At 48.3% G+C, this 22,454-nt stretch overlaps 1 protein-coding gene across 1 annotated transcript in view; it reads left to right on the forward strand.

The window, feature by feature from the left end:
* The window catches only part of spega (striated muscle enriched protein kinase a), a 149,400-nt gene that overhangs the window by 88,206 nt on the left and 38,740 nt on the right, over positions 1 to 22,454 (forward strand). Inside the window, exons 6-13 of the mRNA XM_048599279.1 lie at positions 541 to 801; positions 1,523 to 1,681; positions 6,243 to 6,432; positions 7,649 to 7,878; positions 8,704 to 8,823; positions 11,714 to 11,818; positions 18,846 to 19,052; positions 21,512 to 21,635. Coding sequence (XP_048455236.1) covers positions 541 to 801; positions 1,523 to 1,681; positions 6,243 to 6,432; positions 7,649 to 7,878; positions 8,704 to 8,823; positions 11,714 to 11,818; positions 18,846 to 19,052; positions 21,512 to 21,635 — 1,396 coding nt within the window. The remainder of the gene's footprint in view (positions 1 to 540; positions 802 to 1,522; positions 1,682 to 6,242; positions 6,433 to 7,648; positions 7,879 to 8,703; positions 8,824 to 11,713; positions 11,819 to 18,845; positions 19,053 to 21,511; positions 21,636 to 22,454) is intronic.

Below are 22,454 nucleotides of genomic sequence, written 5' to 3' on the forward strand. Positions count from 1 at the left end.
CACTGTTGGAGGGTCAGTGCTGAGGGAGTGCCGCACTGTTGGAGGGTCCGTACTGAGGGAGTGCCGCACTGTCGGAGGGTCAGTGCTGAGAGAGTGCCGCACTGTCGGAGGGTCAGTACAGAGGGAGTGCCGCACTGTCGGAGGGTCAGTACAGAGGGAGTGCCGCACTGTCGGAGGGTCAGTACAGAGGGAGCGCCGCACGGTCAGAGGGTCAGTACAGAGGGAGCGCCGCACGGTCGGAGGGTCAGTGCTGAGGGAGCGCCGCACTGTCGGAGGGTCAGTACTGAGGGAGCGCCGTACGGTCGGAGGGTCAGTGCTGAGGGAGTGCCGTACTGTCGGAGGATCAGTGCTGAGGGAGCGCCGCACTGTCGGAGGGTCAGTGCTGAGGGAGCGCCGCACTGTCGGAGGGTCAGTGCTGAGGGAGTGCTTTGTGTCAGTATCTGTACGCTTCATCGGTACAAAGACCCTTTCAAAGAGCCCTGATAACTGTGGGTGGTAGTCCGGGTGCTATATAAATGCATGTTGTTGTTTCTGTTGCAGTGCGGCGTGAGGACCAGGCACTGACCATCCTGGCTCCGTGCCGGGATATTACGGTGAATGCCGGTGAGTCTGCCTGTTTCGAGTGTGAGGTCCGGGGTCCTCCTGATGTTGATGTGGACTGGTTGACCAATGAGAAGCTGGTCCAACCTGCACTGCTCAACTGCAAGATGCACTTTGACGGCAAAAGATGCAAACTCCTTCTGAACTCGGTGCACGAGGACGATACGGGAGTGTATACCTGCAAACTCAGCACCGCCAAAGGTCAGTGACACACAGCAGCTAACAACAGCAAGTCCGATAGGATCGGCGTTAGACAGTTTGGCCCCTTCGAGCCTACTCTACCCCCCAGAAATAATCAAATAACTGCAGGTGCTGAAAATCAGACACAAAACCAGAACCTGTGGAGACAAAGCAGGGTTAAAAATTTTGGGTCCAGCGACCCTTCTTCAGAAGATGTTGGACAGGTGTAAATTGTCCTATGGTGTCCAGGGATGTTCAGGCTTAGTGGGTTAGACACGGGAAATGCAGGGTTTCAGGGATAAAGTGGGGTGGTGAGGGTCTGGGGGGTTGCTCTTCGGAGGCTCAGTGTGGACTCGATGGGCCGAATGGCCTGCTTCCACACTGAAGGGGACGCTAGGTCAGACCTTGTGAAGAAGGCTGACCAGACTGGAGACTTCAAGCCCTGCTTTCTCTCCGCCAAAGCTGCTAGGCCTGCTGAGTTTTTGCAGCAATTTCTCTCTTTTCTTTCTGTTCGGAATGATGAGCCGACTGTTCCTTCTTCTGTTGGGACATGTCTCCATCCCAGAGAATATTGACCCAGTGCGTGACTTCTTATTTCCCTGAAAAAAGAGGGGGCAGGCTGCTGGGGGAATAACAGCAAGTTTTATTCAGTATACGTGAATCCGTCAGCATCGTTTATCAAACCGTGGGGCCTGGCCTCGGTGAAGGGCTTTCTGACCTTTGGCCTTTCTCCCTCGCACAGATGAGAAGACATGTAGTGCCAAGCTGACGGTGCTGCCCTCTGTCTCCCCACTCTTCACCAAGAAGCTGGAGGATGTCTTTGTGATCGAGGGCAGGACGGCCCACCTCGATGTGAAAGTGAGCGGGACCCCCCCGCCCACCATCACCTGGATGCACTACGGTAAACCGCAACCCCCAGCCCCAACAACCCCCGGGCGACGAAGCGCGGACGAAACATTCCGGTTACTCTCGTACCGTCCCCGGCAACACAGCCTACCGGGAGAACGCTGCCTGCAGTCAAGTTTCTTTACTGCTCGAAGCGCAATTGCCCGTCGGTGCACAGCAAGATCCCACGGGTATCGCCGTGCGAGCCACTCGGCTCAAGGGGAGCTGGGAGTTGGCCAACCCAAGCTGGCCTGGCCAGTGATGCCCATCAACTGTCACATGGCCTTTGTTGAGGGGTCAATTTTGGCCCATGGTGCTTTGGCCGACTCTCTAGGTTCCTCAGACACACGGTGGTGGGGAGGGGAGGGGTGGGGTGGTTGGTTAGTTTTATTACCTTAACATAAAGAGAGTGCCTGTGACCATGCAGCACCTCCCTTGGCACCGCACTGACATCGTCAACGTAGCCCTTGCTCCAGGAGCCCAACACAGACTATCTCAAGTGTCAGCCATTGCTCAGTGGGTAGTACTCTCACTCTGGGACAAGGGGGCTCTGGGCTCAAGGCATCACTGCAGGAACCTGCCACAAGTACCTCATAAGAAACAGGAGCTGAAGCAGGCCATTCAACCCTTCAAGCCCGTCCTGTCATTCAACAGGATCATGCCCAATGGAATCCAGACATCGATTTCTCCTTTGTAACAGTTCCTCGGAGCTCTCAGCTCCCTGATATTTCAGAACATCAATCTCCTTCCTCTTTTTAAACACCGATAGTCATCTAGTCTCCACAACTCTCTGGGCTAGAGACCCAGCAGAATGTGGAAGCAGGCCATTCGTCCCATCAAGTCTACACCAACTCTCCGAACTGCATCCCACCCAGAGCCAGCTACCCACCCTATCCCATAATCCTGCATTTCCCCTGGCTAATCCCCCTTGCCTGCACATCCTTGGACACTATGGGTAATTTAGCATAGTCAATCCACCCTAACCTGCACATCTTTGGACTGTGGGAGGAAATCGGAGCACCCGGAGGAAACCCACGCAGACACGGGGAGAATGTGCAAACAGACGGTTGCCTGAGGGTGGAATCAAACCCAGGTCCCTGGCGCTGTGAGGCAGCAGTGCTAACCACTGAGCCATCGTGTCTCTCTCCATTTAAATAACAATCTGGTTTTTGTTTCTTTCTGCAGAAGTGCGTTATCTCACATTTTCCTCCTTTGAACTCCATCTGCCAGGTTTATGCCCACTCCCTCAATCTATCTCTATTCCCTTTGCAAATTCCTTACATCCTCATCGCAACATGCTTTCCCACCCATTTCTGTATCACATTACACTCTGTCCCCTCCAGGTCATTAATATGGACAGGAAGGAACAGACACCCTACCACTGAGTTGTATTGCATTTCACTAGTTACACATTTCCAATGTGAAAAAGACCCAACAATCCTGACTGTCCTCTGTGTGTTAAACAATCCTCAATGTATGCTCGTGTACCATCTCCAATACATTGCTCTCCCACCATGTTCAATAACCTTTTAAGTGACATCTTATCGAATGTTCTCTGGAAATCCAAAAACCCCACATCTACTGGGGTCCCCTTTCTCAACTTTGCTTGTTATATCCTCAAAGAATAGGTGAATAATAAAAAAGATTTTTCCCCAGGGTAGGGGAGTCCAAAACTATAGGGTATCGGTTTAAGGTGAGAGAGGTAAGATTTAAAAGGGACCTAAGGGGTAACTTTATCACACAGAGGGTGGTGTGTGTATGGAATGAGCTGCCAGAGGAAGTGGTGGAGTCTGGAACAATTACAACATTTAAAAGGCATCTGGATGGGTATATGAATAGGAAGGGTTTAGAGGGATATGGGCCAAATGCTGGCAAATGAGCCTTATTTAGAATATCTGGTTGGCATGGACCAGTTGAACCAAAGGATCTGTTTCTGTGCTGTACATCTCTATGACTTTATAATGGCAGCAAATTTGACAAACATGATTTCACCTTCACGAAACTGTATGACCCTGATTGCATTCAGCTTCTTCCAATATCCTGCTATTTGTTGTTGAAGAGAATCAAGCATTTTCCCAATGACAGCTGTTTGTTTAACAGGCCCATAGCCTCCTGCTCTCTGTCTCCCTCTAATATTAGCAATTTTCACTCCATTGGAACTCTCCTGGAATCCAGGGAGTTCTGGGATATTTTGACCAAAGCCTCTTCTATCTCTGATGCTGCTTTCTTTAAAACCCTCTTTAAAAGGCAGATGGATGGAAGCCGTCAGGACCTAGACTTGTCTGCCTTTATTCCCACAAACTTGTCCAATGCTTTGTCCCCTGTGCTCAAGACTGTTATAGGACCTTTCGTCCCATTAACATCATGTTCCTCTGATACCTTTGGGATCTTTATAGCATCCTCCATTGTGAAGACCGATGCAAAATATTAATTAATTAAACCTGTCCGCCATCTACAAGGCACAAATCAGGAGTGTGATGGAATACTCCCCACTTGCCTGGATGGGTGCAGACCCAACAACACTCAAGAAGCTCAACACCATCCAGGACAAAGCAGCCGCTTGATTGGCACCACATCCACAAACATCCCCTCCCTCCACCACCGACGCTCAGTAACAGCAGTGTGTACTAACTACAAGATGCACTACAGAAATTCACCAAAGATCCTCAGGCAGCACCTTCCAAACCCACGACCACTTCCATCTAGAAGGACAAGGGCAGCAGATACATGGGAACACCACCCCCTGCAAGTTCCCCTCCAAGCCCCTCACCATCCTGACTTGGAAATATATTGTCGTTCCTTCACTGTCACTGGGTCAAAATCCTGGAATTCCCTCCCTAATGGCATTGTGGGTCAACCCACAGCAGGAGGACTGCATCGGATAAAGGAGGCAGCTCACCACAATCTTCTCATGGGGCAACTAGGGATAGGCGAGAAATGCTGGGCCCAGCCAGCAACATCCACATCTCTCTAATGAATAAAAAATATTGAAATTATCTACCATTTCCCCGTTAGAATTCCCCACTTGTGTCTTCTAAGGATCCTTCGCTCATTTTAGCTGCTGTCTTTCTTTCTACGTACGTGGAGTCATAGAGTCATACAGCATGGAAACAGACCCTTCGGTCCAACCAGTCCATGCTGAACATAATCCCAAACTAAACTATTCCCACCTGCCTTCTCCTGGCCCATATCCCTCCAAACCTTTCCAAACCTCTGTTATCCAAATGTCTTTTAAACATTGTAACTATACCCACATCCACCACTTCCTCAGGGAGTTCATTCCACACACGAACCACACTCATATAAAAGATTTCACCACTTTATATACCTGACACTCCCACATAGCAATGGATGACATGCCTCCTGCCACAGTTTAATATTGGAATTGCAATCCCCGAATCTATCGAAGAGCTGTTAATTAACCCAAGTAATATATTTAATTATTTGTGAATAAAAGTTGTAATAATGTCCTGCTTAAATGAAACATAAACATTGCTGAGGAAGAGAGAGGCATATTACTGAGGTTTCAGTCTTGCACTTAACACTGGTTCAAAAAGGCTTTCTGCCTACCACAGAATTGAGGGATGCGGTGGGATGTCACTAAAATGCCAGGTCCCAACCTGAACCCAACAGCATGTCGTTCTGGTTGGTGATAACAATCTGTACTCAATATCCCCATGCTCGCTAACGCCACAGCAGAATGTCCAATGTTACATAGCATTCAGACAGCACTTTTTGAACAATTCTGAGTGTGCTGATTGAAGGTCACCCAGCTGAGCTCGTAATGTGGCTCATTTCCATTTAACAGAAGCCAGACGCCTAGTGTCCCACACTGTGCAAACAAAAGGGATATGTTCAAGTCTCGTGCCTCTCTTAGAGCTTATCCCTTCCTCATTGCATTGTCTACAGAATTGCAGCAGCCAATCAGAGGTGACTTGCTGCCCAGTCAGCCTTTCACACCTCTCTCTCTCTCTCTCTCACTCTCTCTCCCTCTCTCGCTGTCGCCCTCTCTCTCCCTCTCTCTCTCCCTCCCTCTCTCTCTCCATCTCTCTCTCTGTCTCTCTCACTGTCTTTCTCTCTCTCTGTCTTGCTGTCTGTCTTTCTCTCTTGCTTTTTCTCTCTTTCCTTCTCTCGCTCTCTCTTCCTCGCTCTCTGTCTTGCTGTCTCTCTCGGTCTCTCTTGCTCACTCACACTCTCTGTCTTGCTGTCTGTTTCCCTCTTGCTCTCTCTCTCTCTTTCCTTCTCTCGCTCTCTCCCTCTTTCTCTCACTCTCTCTCTCCCTCTCTCTCTCTCTGTCTAGCTGTCTGTCTCTCTCCTGCTCTCTCTCTCTTTCCTTCTCTCGCTCTCTCCCTCTCTCTCTGTCTTGCTGTCTGTCTCTCTCTTGCTCTCTCTCTCTTTTCATCTTTCGCGCTCTCCCTCTCTCTCTCTCATTCTCTCTCCCTCCCTCTCTCTCTCTCTGTCTTTCTCCCTCTCTCTCTCTACTGCTCTCTCCCTCCGTTTCTCTCTCTCTCGCTGTCCCTCTCTCCAGCGTTAATGACAGTTGAAGTGTTTCAATGTGCTGTTTGTCTGCTCGATAGGTGAGCGGGTGATGGAGACGGAGGAGGTGCGTATTGTGAGGGACCAGGGTTTACACTCGCTCATCATCCTCCATGCAGTCAGTGACAATGAGGGAGAGTACGCTGCAATTGCCCAGAACCCCCACGGAGACGCCTTCTGCTCAGCCGACCTCTACGTTGAAGAGCCACGCCCAGTGGTCTCCTCGCCAATGTAAGAAAACAGCAAGGGGTAGGCTCACGTACAGGACACGTGCATTCCCATAGCCCCTCACACCACCTCGGGCAGTCCCAGAGATCCTGACAGCCAATGAGGTGCCGTCAGAGTGTGGCCACACTGTTGCATTGTGGGAAATACCGCATTGGCGCACAGCAAGATTTCACAAACTCCCTGAACAGAAATGACCGGGTGTTGATTGAGGGTCAAAAGTCAGGCCCAGGAGAATAGGGAGACCCTGAAACCACAGGGATGTCCATTTGTCCCTTTTCAGAGGGAAGGTGGAGGGCGTCTATTTGTCCTCTCAGCTGGTTGGCAGCACTGGTACCAGTGCAGCACCCCCTTCTGTACTGCACCAGTCTGCCTGAGGAACAAGCTCCACACAACTTAGCACCACCACATCAGCTGGAAATCTCAATCACAGGATTCCAGGGGATCCCAGAAATTCCTGCGGCCAGGTTTTTGTGATCAGTTGGTCTCACACTCCTGAGTTTCTTGGATCAAGAGATCCTTCAAGCCTGGAGTTTTGTGGCCGGTTGATCCGCTGTGTTTGAGTTTATGCTGTAAATAGATCCCTCAAATCTGAATCTCCAGCAGCAAGAGATCCTGAGCTTCAGTGATCAGTAAGACTGCGTGTGACTGGGATTGCAAGGCTCATAGATCCTTTGAGTCAACTACAATAGATCCCTAGTGCCTCAATTCTTACAGACGCACAACTCCTTGTGTTTGACTTTCTGTGGCCATTAGATCAACTGTGTCTGGGTCCATGGTGGTCAGTAGATCACCCGTGCCTGAGTTTCGGCGGTCAACAGATCCCTTTGTGTCCGAGTGCCTGTGGTAATCGATCACCTGCACCCACGTTTGAGCAGTCAGTAAATCCATTGTGTGTACCCAGGCCTCTCAACGAGAAACCCCCACCCCACCACAGCCTTCTAAAATCCATCAATTACAGGCCTCAACTCCTCACATGACCTGCAATTTCCCCAATTGATTAATTTACTTGCAAAGCCCATTAAAGGATTTTTATTGAATTCATTGGCCATGATGGGATTTGAAACCAGGTCCCCAGAACGTTACCTGGGTCTCTGGATTAATAGCCTAGCGACAGTACCCCAGGCTGTAGCTCAGTACCTTGTTCCTGCTTTCTCCCCCCTACCCCTTTGACCCCCTTGGCCCTCAGAATTGCCCTTCACCTTCTCTCTTCTGTCCCCAGGGCCAAACTAGAAAAGATGCCGTCAATCCCTGAGGAGCCAGAAGTCCCGGAGAACGAGACAGAGCGTTTCACCATGCCGGACTTTATCAAACCCATCCAGAACGTGGAGGTGACAGAAGGCAAAGATGCAGTGCTAGAGTGCCAGGTTACCGGCCTGCCCTATCCTGCCATCACCTGGTATCACAATGGCCACAGGCTGGACAGCACAGACGAGAGGAGAATGACACAGTGTACGTGCACTCACTAAAACCTCCAGGGGGAGGCGCTAACAGACAGGGCTGTGTGGTTGTTGTTGGCCTGCATTTTATCAGGATGTAAGAGGATATACTCACAACCAATTGGGCAGGGTGATGGCACAGTGGTACACTCACTGGACTAATCACCCTGAAACTCTTGGGGCCTGGGTTCAAATCCTGCCATGCTGAAACTGGAATTCAATTGTAAATTTTTCTTTAAAAAATCTGAATCTACTGATAACGATTGTCAGGAAAGACCCATCTGCTTTGCTCATGTTCTTTAGGGAAGGAAACTGCCATCCTTAGCTGGTCTGGCCTACATGTGACTCCTGACCCACAGCATTGTGGGTGACTCTCACCTGCCCTCTCAACCCACTCATCACTCCCTCCATTACCACATCCAACGGCTCAGCCACCATTGGCAACTGAGGGACACCCGTCAAGACCCTCTGAATCCTTAACTCCTCGACAGACCTTACTGGGTCGTAACGTGTGATCCTGTTGCTGTCACGTGCTTATGGAATGTTCTGGAATTTCGATGGTTTGCTCAGAGAGAATGGACTGGGGATGGGAAGCAGGAGTAGGGCCCACCCAGCCTGGACCACCATCCCCTGTCAATGGCTGAGGAACCAAAGGCACGAGGCAGGCCATGGATCACATGGCATCCGAGGCAAGGTCAGTTGACCTGGCCGGGTGTGGGTCAGAGGTCACGGTCATGCCCCCACCTCCCATTCCCCCACCCACCCCACCCTCCCCTGCTTGCTGCCCACCTCATGACGTTTTAAAAGTTTCATCATCATTGGCTTCTCTCTGCCACAGATAAAGACATCCATCGCTTGGTCATTCGCTGTGCTGACCATTCTCACGCGGGAGTATATAAAAGTGTCATAGCCAACAAGGTGGGGAAGGCTACAAGCTACGCCCACATATATGTATCTGGTAAGATCCTGTCCCGACTATCGCTGTCATACTCACTGGAAACTCCAACAGCATGACTGTTACTAACTCCCAGCAGCCAACAGATCCCAATCTGCAGAGCAGACACAGGCCATTCAGTCAGACACGTCCCTGCTGGCCTTTCTGTCCCACTCAAGCCTCCTCTGATCTTTCCACATTGAACACTACCGAGGTAACGCTCCACTGTAATCTCTCTCGAGTTTTCATCATTGAGTCTCCCCCGAAACCCAGTGAAACTATCCATTTGAGGAGACTATTCATTTTCTCATAGACCATTCACTTCCTCGGAGACCATTCACTTCCTTGGAGACCATTCACTTCCTGTGGGAGGCACTGAGCTCATCATTGACCTGGTGATAGAGGGTCTTCTCAATTTTCCACAGGGATTTCTTGGTGACCAGCTTTAAATTGACGGACTCTAGATAATGCTCTTTCCCACAAGAAGAAATGTTTCCTCTGTTTCTTCTCTATCAACTCAGATTCAGAGAAAATAGGTGTGGGAGTATAGGCCATTCAGCCCTTCGAGCCTGCTCCCCCATTCAATCATCCAACTCAGCCCCCTGTTCCCCCTTTCTCCCCTGTATCCTTTGATCCCTTCAGGCTTAGGAACGGCTGTCATTCCTCCATATCCATGAAATCATGGATTGAAGATTTGCCTGATTATGCCAAAAGAATATTACCAATCAATCAAACCCCACGGGTAAAACTCTCCAGTTTGTGACCAGCAATCTCACTCTCCAACCTGCTCTGGTTCACATTTCTTCCTGCTAACTCTCCAAGAGCCAGGGCTTTGGTGTTCACAAAGATGAGCGTCCACCAGATGGAGGTAAAGGAGGAGGGTGCAGAATTAGGGCAGAGTGACTGGGAGGGAGTCACGTCTGCGCCCCCTCCCCCTCTCACACACAGTAACTTTTCCTCCGCTGGCTCCATTCAGATTGCCTCAGTGCACTAAACCACCCCCACTCAAACTCCTTTGGGTTTGCCCCCACCTGCCGAAGTTGGGGTCCCTCGGTATCTGACACTCGGAGAATGGCCATGGGGTGGGGGGGGCGTCATTGAAGGTCACCCCATTACCTCATGACCAATTTCCATACCCTCTCATTGGTCACTGCCATCCCTTCCTCACTCACTCTACCCACTGACATTGCCAAACTGACTGAGTGTCCCAGCCCTGACTCTGTGCCTGCCTGTGTGTGAGTGTGAGTGTGTGTGTGTGTGAGTGAGTGTGAGTGTGTGTGTGTGTGTGTGCGTGTGTGTATGTGTGTGTGTGCGTGTGTGTGCATGTGAATGTGTGTGTGTGTGTGTGCGCATATGAGTATGTGTGTGTGTCTGTGTATATGTGTATGTGTGTGTGTGCGTGTGTGTATGTATGTGTATGCGTGTGAGTGTGTGTGTGTGCGCATGTGAGTGTGTGTGTGTGTGTGTGTGTGCGTGTGTGTGCTTGTGTGCGTGTGTGAGTGTGTGTGTGTGTGAATGTGTGAATGTGTATGTGTGTGCACATTAGTGTGTGTATGTTTAACATGGACTGTGAATCCCAGCACTGACTCTGTGTGTGTCTGTGTGTGAGTGCGTGTGCATTAGTGCATGTGTGTGTATGTGTGTGAGTGAGAGAGAGAGTGTGTGTGTTTACGCATTAGTGCGTGTGTGTGTGTGTGCATTAGTGCATGTGTGTGTGTGCGCGCATTAGTGCGTGTGAGTGTGTGTTTGTGTGTGTGTGTGTGTGCGCATTAGTGCATGTGTGTGTGTTTACGCATTAGTGTGTGTGAGTGTGTGTGTGTGTGTGTGTGTGTGTGTGTGTATAACAGGGACTGAGAGTCTCAGCACTGACTGTGTATATTAATATGGGATCTGTGTCTTCATCAGCATGTTTGATAATTGCCCCGTGAGCTGTTCTGCGCTGGATGGATGTTCCGGTTTGTTCCGTGGACCTGCTTGCTGCTTGTCGTGGTGTGATGATAATTTTGGCCCAAAGTCAAGGCCTTGACGTAAATGGCTGAAGATCAGGAGTGAAGGAGGATTGAATTAAATTACTCAGTAATACAGTTATAAATAGAAGCAGGATCCATTTGGAACACAGTACTAAATGGAATATTGCTTCTCCTGCTTTTGTGCTGGGAATGTCAAAATCCCAGGCTCCTCCACATTTTCCTGTCTTTGGCACCTAATAAGCCAGTGATGGCATCAAATTATACACACATGGGTGGGAGTTAGACATGGGAATCGAATCAAGAGGTTCAGGGGTGGGGGTGTAAATACAGAATAACAGACACCCCGGGAGTGAGTTACAGACTGGAATCTAATGGAGGGGTTCTGGGTGGTTTATATACAGAATAACAGATACCCGGGAGTGAGTTACAGACTGGAATCTAATGAAGGAGTTCGGGGTGATTTATATACAGAATAACAGATACCCGGGAGGGAGTTACAAACTGGAATCTAATGAAGGAGTTCGGGGTGATTTATATACAGAATAACAGATACCCCAGGAGGGAGTTACAGACTGGAATCTAATCGAGGGGTTTCGGGATGGTTTACATATAGAATAACAAATACCCGGGAGGGAGTTACAGACTGGAATCTAATCGAGGGGTTTGGCGTCGAGTGCAGTGCGGCTATTTACTTGTTGAGTAACCGCTGTCCTTTCTGTGTCTGTCTGGGGTGTTATGTTTCTGTGCTTCCTGAAGGTGTTTGGCGGTGGATAGTAACACCTTCCATCACTGCGTGGCTGTGTGCTCTGTCACTGAGCCAGGAGGTGATTTGTTTCTCTGAGAGATGCTTTGTGCAGTTTGTTCTTTGGAGCATCGCGAAGCTGTGTGGAATGATGGATGTGTGCTGATGAAATATTTCTGCTCCTCTCTTCACTGTCATCCAGATGTGATCCCAGACCCTCCCAATGGCCCAGCTGTGGTCTCAGCAGTGACTGGCAGGATAGTGACCCTCCAGTGGAACAAACCCAAGAAACTCGACCCATCGATAGGTAACAATGAACAGAAACCGGTGTGGCATTGTGTATGTGTAAACTGTCTGTAAAACCCATCAAACTCTCCCAGGGCAGGGATAGCATGGGGTTAGAGACTGAGTAATGCTCCCTCTACACTGTCCCGTCATCAAACACTCCCAGGGCAGGGGCAGCATGGGGTTAGAGACTGAGTAAAGCTCCCTCTACACCATCCCTTCATCAAGCAGTCCCAGGACAGGGGCAGCATGGGGTTAGAGACTGAGTAAAGCTCCCTCTACACTGCTCCCCCAACAAACAGTCCCAGGGCAGGGGCAGCACGGGGTTAGAGACTGAGTGAAGCTTCCTCTACACCATCCCCATCAAACACTCCCAGGGCAGGAGCAGCATGGGGTTCGAGACTGAGTAAAGCTCCCTCTACACTGTTTTCATATAAAGCCTGAAGAAATGGAAGCAATAGCATTCAGCCCATTGAGCCTGATTTGCCATTTGATGTGATTGTGGCTGATCTTGGGGCTCAGCTCCAGTTTCCCATCTATTCTCTGTCTCCTCTCGATTCCCAGAGTGACCAACATCTGACCCTCTGAGCCTTAAATATGGTACTTTCAGTGCCAGAGGATCCCCAGCCTTCTGGCACAGAGAATTCAGAAGATTACCAACCCTTGGAGAGAATTCTCCTCATCCCAGTCCAAGATGGTGGCCCATTTATCCCGAGCTTGTGTCTTTGTTCTTGCGTGAGCTACTCCCCAGGGTGGGTCAGCAGGTTTGGAGGATGGTCAGACTCCTTCCTGATGTATCGAGGCCTCTCTCCCTCCCACTCGGTTTGAGTAGTGAGGTGTGACCAATCTTTGACGCTTTGATCTGACCCAGTCTGTCACCTTCCCTCACTTGGAATGTCAAAGGGTCAGTAACAAAGGGATGTCATTTTAAAGTGAAAGGCAGGAGGTTTAGAGGGGATTTGAGGTAACCTGGATCACCCAGAGGAGGTGTGGGGATCTGGAATGCACTGCCTGGAGGGTAGTTGAGGCGGTAAAGCTCAGAACCCTTAAAAAGTACTTGGATGATCTCTTAAAGTGTCATAACATTCATATGGGCCTAATGAGAGAAATTGGGACTAATATAGTTCAAGCTGGTCGACTCAATGGGCTGAAGGGCCTTTGGCATACTGCATAATTCTGTGATACCATTGGGTCAGACAGAGTCCCCACTCCCTGCTTCTTCCCTGCTTTTGGGAATCTCTGAACGTACATCAACAATTAGTCAGAACGTTGTGGAGTTCATGACCCACCCTGAAAGAGTTCAAAGCGTAGACATCCCAGGACAGGGGAAGGTGGTAGTGTCCCTGGGCTAGCAATCCAGAAGAGTGGTGGGTGCATGTGGAATGCGCTGCCAGCAGTGGTAGTGGAGTCAGATACTTTAGAGACTTTTAAGCGACTCTTGGATAGGCACATGGAGGATAGTAAAATGTAGGGTATGCAGGGTAGATTGATCTTAGTAGGATAATAGGTCAGCACAACATCATGGGCCGAAGGGCCTGTACTGTGCTGTACTGTTCTATGTTCTATGTTTAACCCTGGGGTATCATCCTAGGAGACATGGGTTTGAATCCTATTCTGGTGGATGGTTAAAAATTTGAATTCAATGCTTCTCCCGCAAAAAAAATCTGGAATAAACATAGCCTCCTGGTAACCACTGGTCAATGACTGTTCAGGAAGAGTCCATTCAGCCCATCCAGGCTGTTTGGTTGCTCGACTAGATCACAACTGATTCTCTCCCTCAACATCGTTTTCCCACACTAGTGCCGAATCTGTTGATTTCTTTAAATATTCTGTCATCTAAGTTGTTAATAAATATTGTCAACAGATGGGGTGTGGACTCAGAGTCATGTGGGACATCTGTCAGTCACACCCAGTCAATGTCCCGTTCCCTCCTGCTTCAGCCAGCTTTTTCAGCAGGTTCAGGATTGGTCTTAGATGCTATGAGACTTAAAACAGAGACTTTATCAAACACCCTGCCAAAGTCATTACAATATATATTCATGGCTTGCACGAGGAAGGGGGAATGTACTGTCGCCATGTTTGCGAATTGGACAAATCCAGGGGAAGCCCAGTGGTGAGGATACCACAAAGAAATGGCAGTGGGATACGGACAGGTGAAGCAAGATGGGAAATACTTAGCAGATGGAATATCACGTGGGAAAATGTGAGGTTATTCACATTGGCAGGAAGAAGAGAGGAGCTGAATATTATTTAAATGGAGAACGACTGCAGAAAGCTACAACATGGAGGGATTAGGGAGTGATGTGCATGAATCACAAAAAGCCAGTATCCAAGTTCAGCGAATAATACGCAAAGCAAGTGGAATGTGGGCCTATATTTCAAAGGAAACGGACAGAAAAGAAAGGGAGGTTTTGCTAAAATTATACAGACTACCGCTGGAATACGCTAAACAGTTTTGGGCCCCTTATCTAAGGAAAGATGTAGGGCATTGAAGGCAGTCCAGGGAAGGTTCACTCGGCTGGTACCAGGTACAGAGGGACTGTCTTATGAGGAAAGGTTGAGTAGGTTGGGCCTGTACTCAATGGAGTTTAGATGAATGAGAGGAGATCTCACAGAATCATACAAGATTCTTCGGAGTCGATGCTGAGAGGTTGTTTCCCATGTTGGGGAAATGCAGGACCGGCAGAGGGCGATAATCTCACAATATAGGGGCACCCAGTTAAAACAGAGATGTGGAGGAATTTCTTCTCTCAGGAGGCAGTGTGGAATTCCTTACCACAGAGGGGCTGTCGAGGCTGGGCCAGTAAGTATATTCAAGGCTGAGATAGAGTTTTCATCAGTAAGGTGAAGCAAGGGTTATAGGGACAAGGCAGGAAAGCGGTGTTGAGGATTATCAGAACAGCCATGATCTTATTGAATGATGGAGCAGACTCAATGGGCTGAATGGCCTACTTCTGCTCCTATGTTTTATTGTTTTAGCTAAAGTCCAAGGAGACCATAGGGCTGCTTTCTCATGAGAGAGAGATATAGAGAGACAGAAAGAGAGCTGGCGGTGCTTTAACCTGAGGGTCACCATGTCTCAGGTGAGGGGAGAGATTGAGAAGGAGAGTCCTTCATGGTAATCTTAGCTGATGTGGGAATTGAACCCATGCAGTTAATGTCACACTGCATCATAAACCAGCTGTCCAGTGAACTGAGCTAACCAACCCACTATAGTATCTATAAATAACAGGTAAAATTGCTAAAGGATTCCAGGAAGTCCTGCATCGCAGCAGGCACTGTAAAAATGCAAGTCTTTCGTTGTTAGGATAGAAAGATGTGAAAGTTGACATGTAAACACCCCCACACTGGCACACCAGGAGAGGTGCTCAGTTACGAGTGGTGTACCACAAGGATCTGTCCTGGGTCCTCTTCTATTTGTGATTTTTGTAAATAATTTGGATGAAGGAGTGGAAGGGTGGATTAGCAAGCTCGCGGACGATACGAAGGTGGGTCGCGTTGTGGACAGTGCGGAGAGCTGTTCTAGGTTACAAAGGGACATTGATAGGATGCAGAGCTGGGCTGAGAAGTGGCAGGTGGAATTTAACCCTGAAAAGTGTGAGGTGATTCATTTTGGAAGGACAAACTTGAAAGCAGAATACAGGGTTAACGGAAAGATTCTCAGCAGTGTGGAGGAGCAGAGGGATCTTGGGGTTCATGTCCACAGTTCCCTGAGAGCTGCCACCCAGGTAGATAGAGTTGTTAAGAAGGCGTATGGTATGTTAGCTTTCATTAATAGAGGGATTGAGTTCAAGAGCCGTGAAGTTATGCTCCAGCTATACAAAAGCCTGGTTCGGCCACATCTGGAGTATTGCGTCCAGTTCTGGTCACCTCACTGCAGGAAAGATGTGGAAGCGTTGGAAAAGGTGCAGAGGAGATTTACCAGGATGTTGCCTGGAATGGAGGGAAGGTCTTACGAGGAAAGGTTGAGAGAGCTAGGGCTTTTCTCTTTAGAACGACGAAGGATGAGAGGTGACTTGATAAAGGTGTACAAAATGATCAGAGGTATCGATAGAGTGGACAGCCAGAGACTTTTTCCTAGGGTGGAGGTAGCTATTACGAGGGGGCATAGTTTTAAAATGAATGGAGGTAGATACAGGGGAGACGTCAGAGGTAGGTTCTTTACTCAGAGAGTGGTAAGGGCGTGGAATGCATTGCCGGAGAGGGTAGTGGAGTCGGCCTCATTAGGGGCATTTAAGCGGCTATTAGATAGGCATATGGATGATAGTATAAGGTAGGGGTGGAGGTTAGATAAACCTTAGGATTAGGGTAAAAGTTCGGCACAACAACGTGGGCCAAAGGGCCTGTACTGTGCTGTACTGTTCTATGTTCCATGTTCCATGTTCCATGTTCCATGTTCCATGTTCCATGTTCCATGTTCCGTGTTCTATGTTCCATGTTCCGTGTTCTATGTTCTGTGTTCTATGTTCTGTGTTCTGTGTTCCATGTTCTGTGTTCTATGTTCTATGTTGTATGTTCTGTGTTCTGTGTTCTATGTTCTATGTTGTATGTTCTATGTTCTATGTTCTGTGTTCTGTGTTCTATGTTCTGTGTTCTATGTTCTATGTTCTATGTTCCGTGTTCTATGTTCCGTGTTCTATGTTCTATGTTCTAGACGGCCACCTATTTGCATACACTGGCTGGCACTGACGGACGCACACACATAGTGACAGGAGTAGGCCATTCAGCCCATTGAGCATGCTGTTCTATTCAACCAGACATGGGAAACTAGAATATGGAGACTCAATAGCCTAGTGCAATAGCCTAGTGGTATTATCGCTGGACTTTTAATCCAGACACCCAGATAATGTTCCAGGGATACAGGTTTGAATCGTGCCATGGCAGATGGTGGAATTTGAATTCAGTAAATATCTGGAATTAAGAATCTAATGATGACCATGAATCTATTGTCGATTGTTGGAAAAAACCCATCTGGTTCACTAATGTCCTTTAGGGAAGGAAACTGCCATCCTTACCTGGTCTGGCCTACATGTGACTCCAGACCCACAGCAATGTGGTTGACACTTAACTGCCCTCTGGGTAATTAGGGATAAGCAATAAATGCTGCCTAGCTTCCATCTCAGCCTTGACTATACTTACTGACCCATCCTCGATAGCCCTTCTGTGGTAAGGAATTCTGCGGATTCACTGCCCTCTGAGTGAAGAAATTCCACCTCATCACTGCCTTAATGGAATGTCCCTATATTCCAAGATTATGGCCCTCTGCCAGGATACCCTCATCCCTTGAATGAATAAGAAAAAAATTCCAACCTTCTGAAGTAGGAATCATATAACCACATTCCTCAGATATCAGGAGCATGGAGTCAGGAATTCAGTATTACACACTGTCCCCTCTATGTGTGTGTCTATGTGCATGTGTGTGTGTGTGTGTGTGTGTGTGTGTGTGTGTGTGTAAGAGAGTGAATGTGTGTGTATGTGAGAGAGTGTGTGTAAGAGAGTGAATGTGTGTGTATGTGAGAGAGTGTGTGTAAGAGAGAGAATGTGTGTGTGTGTGAGAGAGAGAGTGTGTGTGTGTCTGTCTGTGTGTGTGAGGCAGAGTGTGTAAGAGAGTGAGTGTGTGTGTGAGAGAGAGTGTATGTGTGTGTCTGTCTGTGTGTGTGTGAGACAGTGTGTAAGAGAGTGAGCGTGTGTGTGTGCGCGCACGTGTGAGAGTGTTTGCGTTTGTGTGTGTGTGAAAGTATGTGATGAAGGGTCTAGGCCTGAAACGTCAGCCTTCCTGCTCCTCTGATGCTGCTTGACCTGCTGTGTTCATCCAGCTCTACATCTTGTTATCTCTGAGTAAGTGTGTATTTGTGTGTATGTGAAAGTGAGTGTGAGAGTGTGTGATTGTATGTGAAAGTGTGTATGTGAGTGTGTGTGAGTCTATGTTAAAGTGTGTGTGATTGTGTATGTGTGTGTGTGTGACTGTGTGTGATTGTATGTGAAAGTGTATGTGTGTGTGACTGTGTGTGTGAGTGTGTGAGAGAGTGTATTTGTGTGTGTGACGGAGTGTGCGTGAAGGTGGATGTGTGTGTGAAAGTGTGAGTGAGTGTGAGTGCGTGTGTGTGAGTGTATGTATATGTGTGTGAGTGTATGTGTGAGTGTGTGTGAGTGTGTGCGTGTATGAGTGTGTGTGTGTGAGTGTGCATGTGAGTGTATGTGTGTATGAGTGTGAGTGTATGAGTGTGTGTGTGTGTGTGTGACGGAGTGTGTGCGTGTGAGTGTGGGTGTGTGAGTGTGTGTGTGTGATGGAGTGTGTGTGTGAGTGTGAGTGAGTGTGTGTGAGAGAGAGTGTGTGTGTCTGTCTGTGTGAGTGTGTGAGACAGTGTGTAAGAGAGTGAGCCTGTGTGTGTGTGTACGTGTGCGCGCGTGAGAGTGTTTGTGTTTGTGTGTATGTGTGAAAGTATGTGAGTAAGTGTGTATTTGTGTGTATGTGAAAGTGAGTTTGAGTGTGTGTGATTGTGTTTGTGTGTGAGTGTATGTGAAAATGCGTGTGTGAGTGTGAGTCTATGTTAAAATGTGTGTGTGACTGTGTGTGAATGTATTTGAAAGTGTATGTGTGTGTGACTGTGTGTGTGCGTGTGTGTGTATGACTGTATGTGTGTGAGTGTGTGTGTGTGAGAGAGAGTGTATATGTGTGTGTGATGGAGTGTGTGCGAATGTGAGTGTGTATGTGAAAGTGTGAGTGCGTGTGTGTGTGTGAGTGTGTGTGTGAGCATGGTGTGTGTGTGAGTGTGTGTGTTTGAGTGTGTGAGTGTGAGAGTGTGTGTGTGTGCATGCGTGTGAGGCGGAGTTTATGAGTGTGTGTGTGAGTGTGAGTGTGTGTGTGTGACGGAGTGTGTGAGTGTGTGTGCGTGACGGAGTGTGTGAGTGTGTTTGTGAGTGTGTGTGCGTGACGGAGTGTGTGAGTGTGAGTGTGTGTGTGTGTGTGTGTGTGTGTGAGCGTGACGGAGTGTGTGAGTGTGAGTGTGAGTGCATGTTGGTGATGATTCTCCCCTCATGCCTTGCAGATCCTGCCACGCTGACCTATGTTATTCAAAGCCAGGTGGTGGGTACACATCAGTGGCACGTCCTGAAAGCCAACATCAAGGACACCAGCTACACCGTCCAGTCCCTGAATAAAGGCAGCCAGTACTTGTTCCGGATCCAGAGTGCAACATCAAAGAGCTGCAGCAAGCCCTCCCCCGTCTCAGAGCCCATTAAATTATTGGACAGAGGTAAGGAGCCCGTGTGTGGTGTGTCTGGTGACGGACTTACCCCGGGGGGAGGGGAGATGGTAACTGAGTGACACTGGGTCATGGGCCATATCCAAACACAAAACCGAGGACTGGGCTCCATTCCCAATGAATGGAATGTGAAGCAGGGAAATGATGTTAAACTTACATCACACCTTTGTTAGATCAAATGGACAAGTTTATCCTTCTTATTGGATGTGGGTGTCACTGGCTGGGTTGGTATTTATTGTCCCGTCCCTAGTTGCCCCTTGAGAGGGTGGGGGTGAGCTGCCTTCTTGAACCGCTGCAGTCCATGCACTCTACAGTTCTGGTCTCCACATTGGAGAAAGGGAATTAGACGCACCAGGGAAAATCCAAAATTGATGTTCTTTTAGAAAGCCTACAGTGTGGAAGAAGGCCATTCAGCCCACTGAGTCCACACCAACCCTCCCACCCCCTACTCCATCCCTGTAACCCTGCATTTACCATGGCTTACCCACCTAGCCTGCACATTCCTAGACACTAGCATGGACAATTTCCCATGGCCAATCCAACTTAACCTGCACATCTTTGGACTGTGGGAGGAAACCGGAGCACCCGGAGGAAACCCACGCAGACACGGGGAGAATGTGCAAACTCCACATAGACAGTTGTGCGAGGCTGGAATCAAACCCAGGTCCAGTGAGCCACTGAGTCACCCGCTATTTAATGGGATTATACTGGAACTGAGAGGTTATGCTAATCAAGGTGCATTGAACTGGCTTGAAGCTATATCCTGTAGAATCAAGAGTGATCTGGTTGAGATCTTCAGGATTGTGAAAGGGATCAATAGATTTCATGCAGAGAAGACACTCCCATCAGCAGAGCTCAGATCTGGTCTGCTACGCCCAGTCTCAATACACAGGCAGCACTGCGCTCTCAAAAAATTAAAATCCTCTGGAGTTTAGATCAAATGTGTAAAATTCTCGAGATCTTAACAAGGGTAGACAGTTAGTAACAGCAGTGTGTACTATCTACAAGATGCACTGCAGAAATTCACCAAAGATCCTCAGACAGCACCTTCCAAACCCACGACCACTTCCATCTAGAAGGGCAAGGGCAGCTGATAAGGGGAGGCAATAGCCTGACGATATTATCAATAGACTATTAATCCAAAAATTTAGCTCATGCTCTGGGAACCTGGCTTCAAATCCCACCACGGTGGAATTTGAATTCAATAAATAAAATCTATTTATGGAATTAAGAGTCTAATGATGACCAGGAATCCATTGTCGATTATTGGAAAAACCTATTTGGTTCACTAATATCCATTAGGGAAGGAATCCTTACCTGGTCTGGCCTACATGTGACTCCAGACCCACAGCAATGTGGTTGACTCTTAATTGCCCTCTGGGCAATTAGGGATGGGCAATAAATGCTGCCTGGCCAGTGACGCCCTCATCCTGTGAGTGAACTTAAAAAATAATACATGGGAACACCATCCCCTCCAAGTTCCCCTCCAAGCCCCTCACCGTCCTGACTTGGAAATATATCACCGTCCCTTCAGTGTCGCTGGTTCAAAATCCTGGAATTCCCTCCCTAAGGACATTGTGGGTCAACCCACAGCAAGAGGACTGCAGCGGTTCAAGAAGGCAGCTCACCACCACCTTCTCAAGGGGCAACTAGGGATGGGCAATAAATACTAACCAGCCAGAGACACCCACATCCAATTAATTGATTAAGAAAAGATACTGAAAGGCAATTTTACCCACCTGCAGAGTCTGCTATATTGAATCATGTTATCAGGAACAGTATTGTTCAACATATTCAGGATGGAAATCAATATAATTTTGGATGATGACAGAATCAGTGGATTGACAGTAAAGTTGAGATGAAGGAAAAGGTTTCAACTGGTGGATTAGTTTGAGGGGCCGAGTGGCCTTTTTCTGTTTCTGTTTCTGTTTATGTTCTTTCTCCATGATACCACTGGAAAGTAATTTCTACATCACCATTCCCAACTTCACAATGTCCTGGCGTGTGTAACTGTCAATGAAGTGTGTTCAGAATCTAGTCACGGTGGCTCAGTGCTTAGCACTGCTGCCTCACAGCGCCAGGGATATGGGTTTGATCCACCCTCGGGCAACTGTCTGTGTGGAGTTTGCACATTCTCCCCGTATCTGCATGGGTTTCCTCCCACAGTCCAAAGGTGTGCAGGTTTGGGTGGATTGGCCATACTAAATTGCCCACAGTGTGCAGGTTAGGTGGGTTAGCCATAGGAAATGCAGGCTTACAGGGATAGGGTAGTGGATCATTCTTTGGAGGGTTTGTGAAGACTCGATGGGCCAAGTGGCCTCTATCTGTACCTTAGGGATTCTATTTGCTTTCTAGTCTTTGGAGCAGATTCCTCTTGCTCTGAGCTGGGAGTGCTGTTGGAAGTATGAAAAGGACAGACATTGACACTGACTCACTCATCCTTTCTGCAGGTCCCTATCTGGAGGAAGCTCCATGTTTTATCGACAAGCCGGATGTAGTGTTTGCTGTGGAAAACCAGAGCAGCTGCATTACCTGCACCCTGAATTATGTGCAGGCAGATGTCTCATGGACAAGGTAATAGCAAGATATGTCGCCTGTGCTTCTGAGGGTGAGTGGGAGCTATCACAGGCAGGCTTGGTGAGGGACTGCACTATCTTGCATGAGATGGTGTTCCCATGTATCTGCTGCCCTTGTCCTTCTAGATGGAAGTGGTCGTGGATTTGGAAGGTGCTGTCTGAAGGTCACTGATGAATTTCTGCAGTGTTTCTTGTATATAATACACACTGCTGCTACTGAGTGTCGGTGGTGGAGGGAGTGGGATGTGGATGTGGTGCCAATCAAGCGGCTGCTTTGTCCTGGATGGTGTCAAGCTTCTTGAGTGTTGTTGGGGCTGCCCCCATCCAGGCAAGTGGGGAGTATTCCATCACACTCCTGACTTGTCTCGTCCTGTCAGAAATTATAGGTTTCTATGCAATCCCCCCCTCATTCTTCTAAACTCCAGTGAATATAATCCTAACCGGCTCAATTTCTTCATATGTCAGTCCTGCCGTCCCAGGAGTCAATCTGGTAAACTTTTGCTGTATTCCCTTTATAGCAAGAATATCCTTCCTCAGATAAGGAGACCAAAACTGCACAAAATATTCCAGGCATTGTCTCACCAATGCGCGGTACAACTATAGCAAGACATCCTTGTTCCTGTACTCAAATCCTCTTGCTATGAAGGTCAACATACATTTCCCTTCTAACTGCCTGCTGCACCTGCACACCAACTTTCAGCGGCTGGTACATGAGGACACCCAGGTTTCATTGAACATTCACCTCTCTCAATTTACAGCCATTCAAATAATAAACTGCCTTCCTATTTTTGCTGCCAAAGCGGATAACTTCACATTT

The sequence above is a fragment of the Rhincodon typus genome, chromosome 7 (assembly GCF_021869965.1).
Source record: "Rhincodon typus isolate 14 chromosome 7, sRhiTyp1.1, whole genome shotgun sequence".
NCBI lineage: Eukaryota > Metazoa > Chordata > Chondrichthyes > Orectolobiformes > Rhincodontidae > Rhincodon > Rhincodon typus.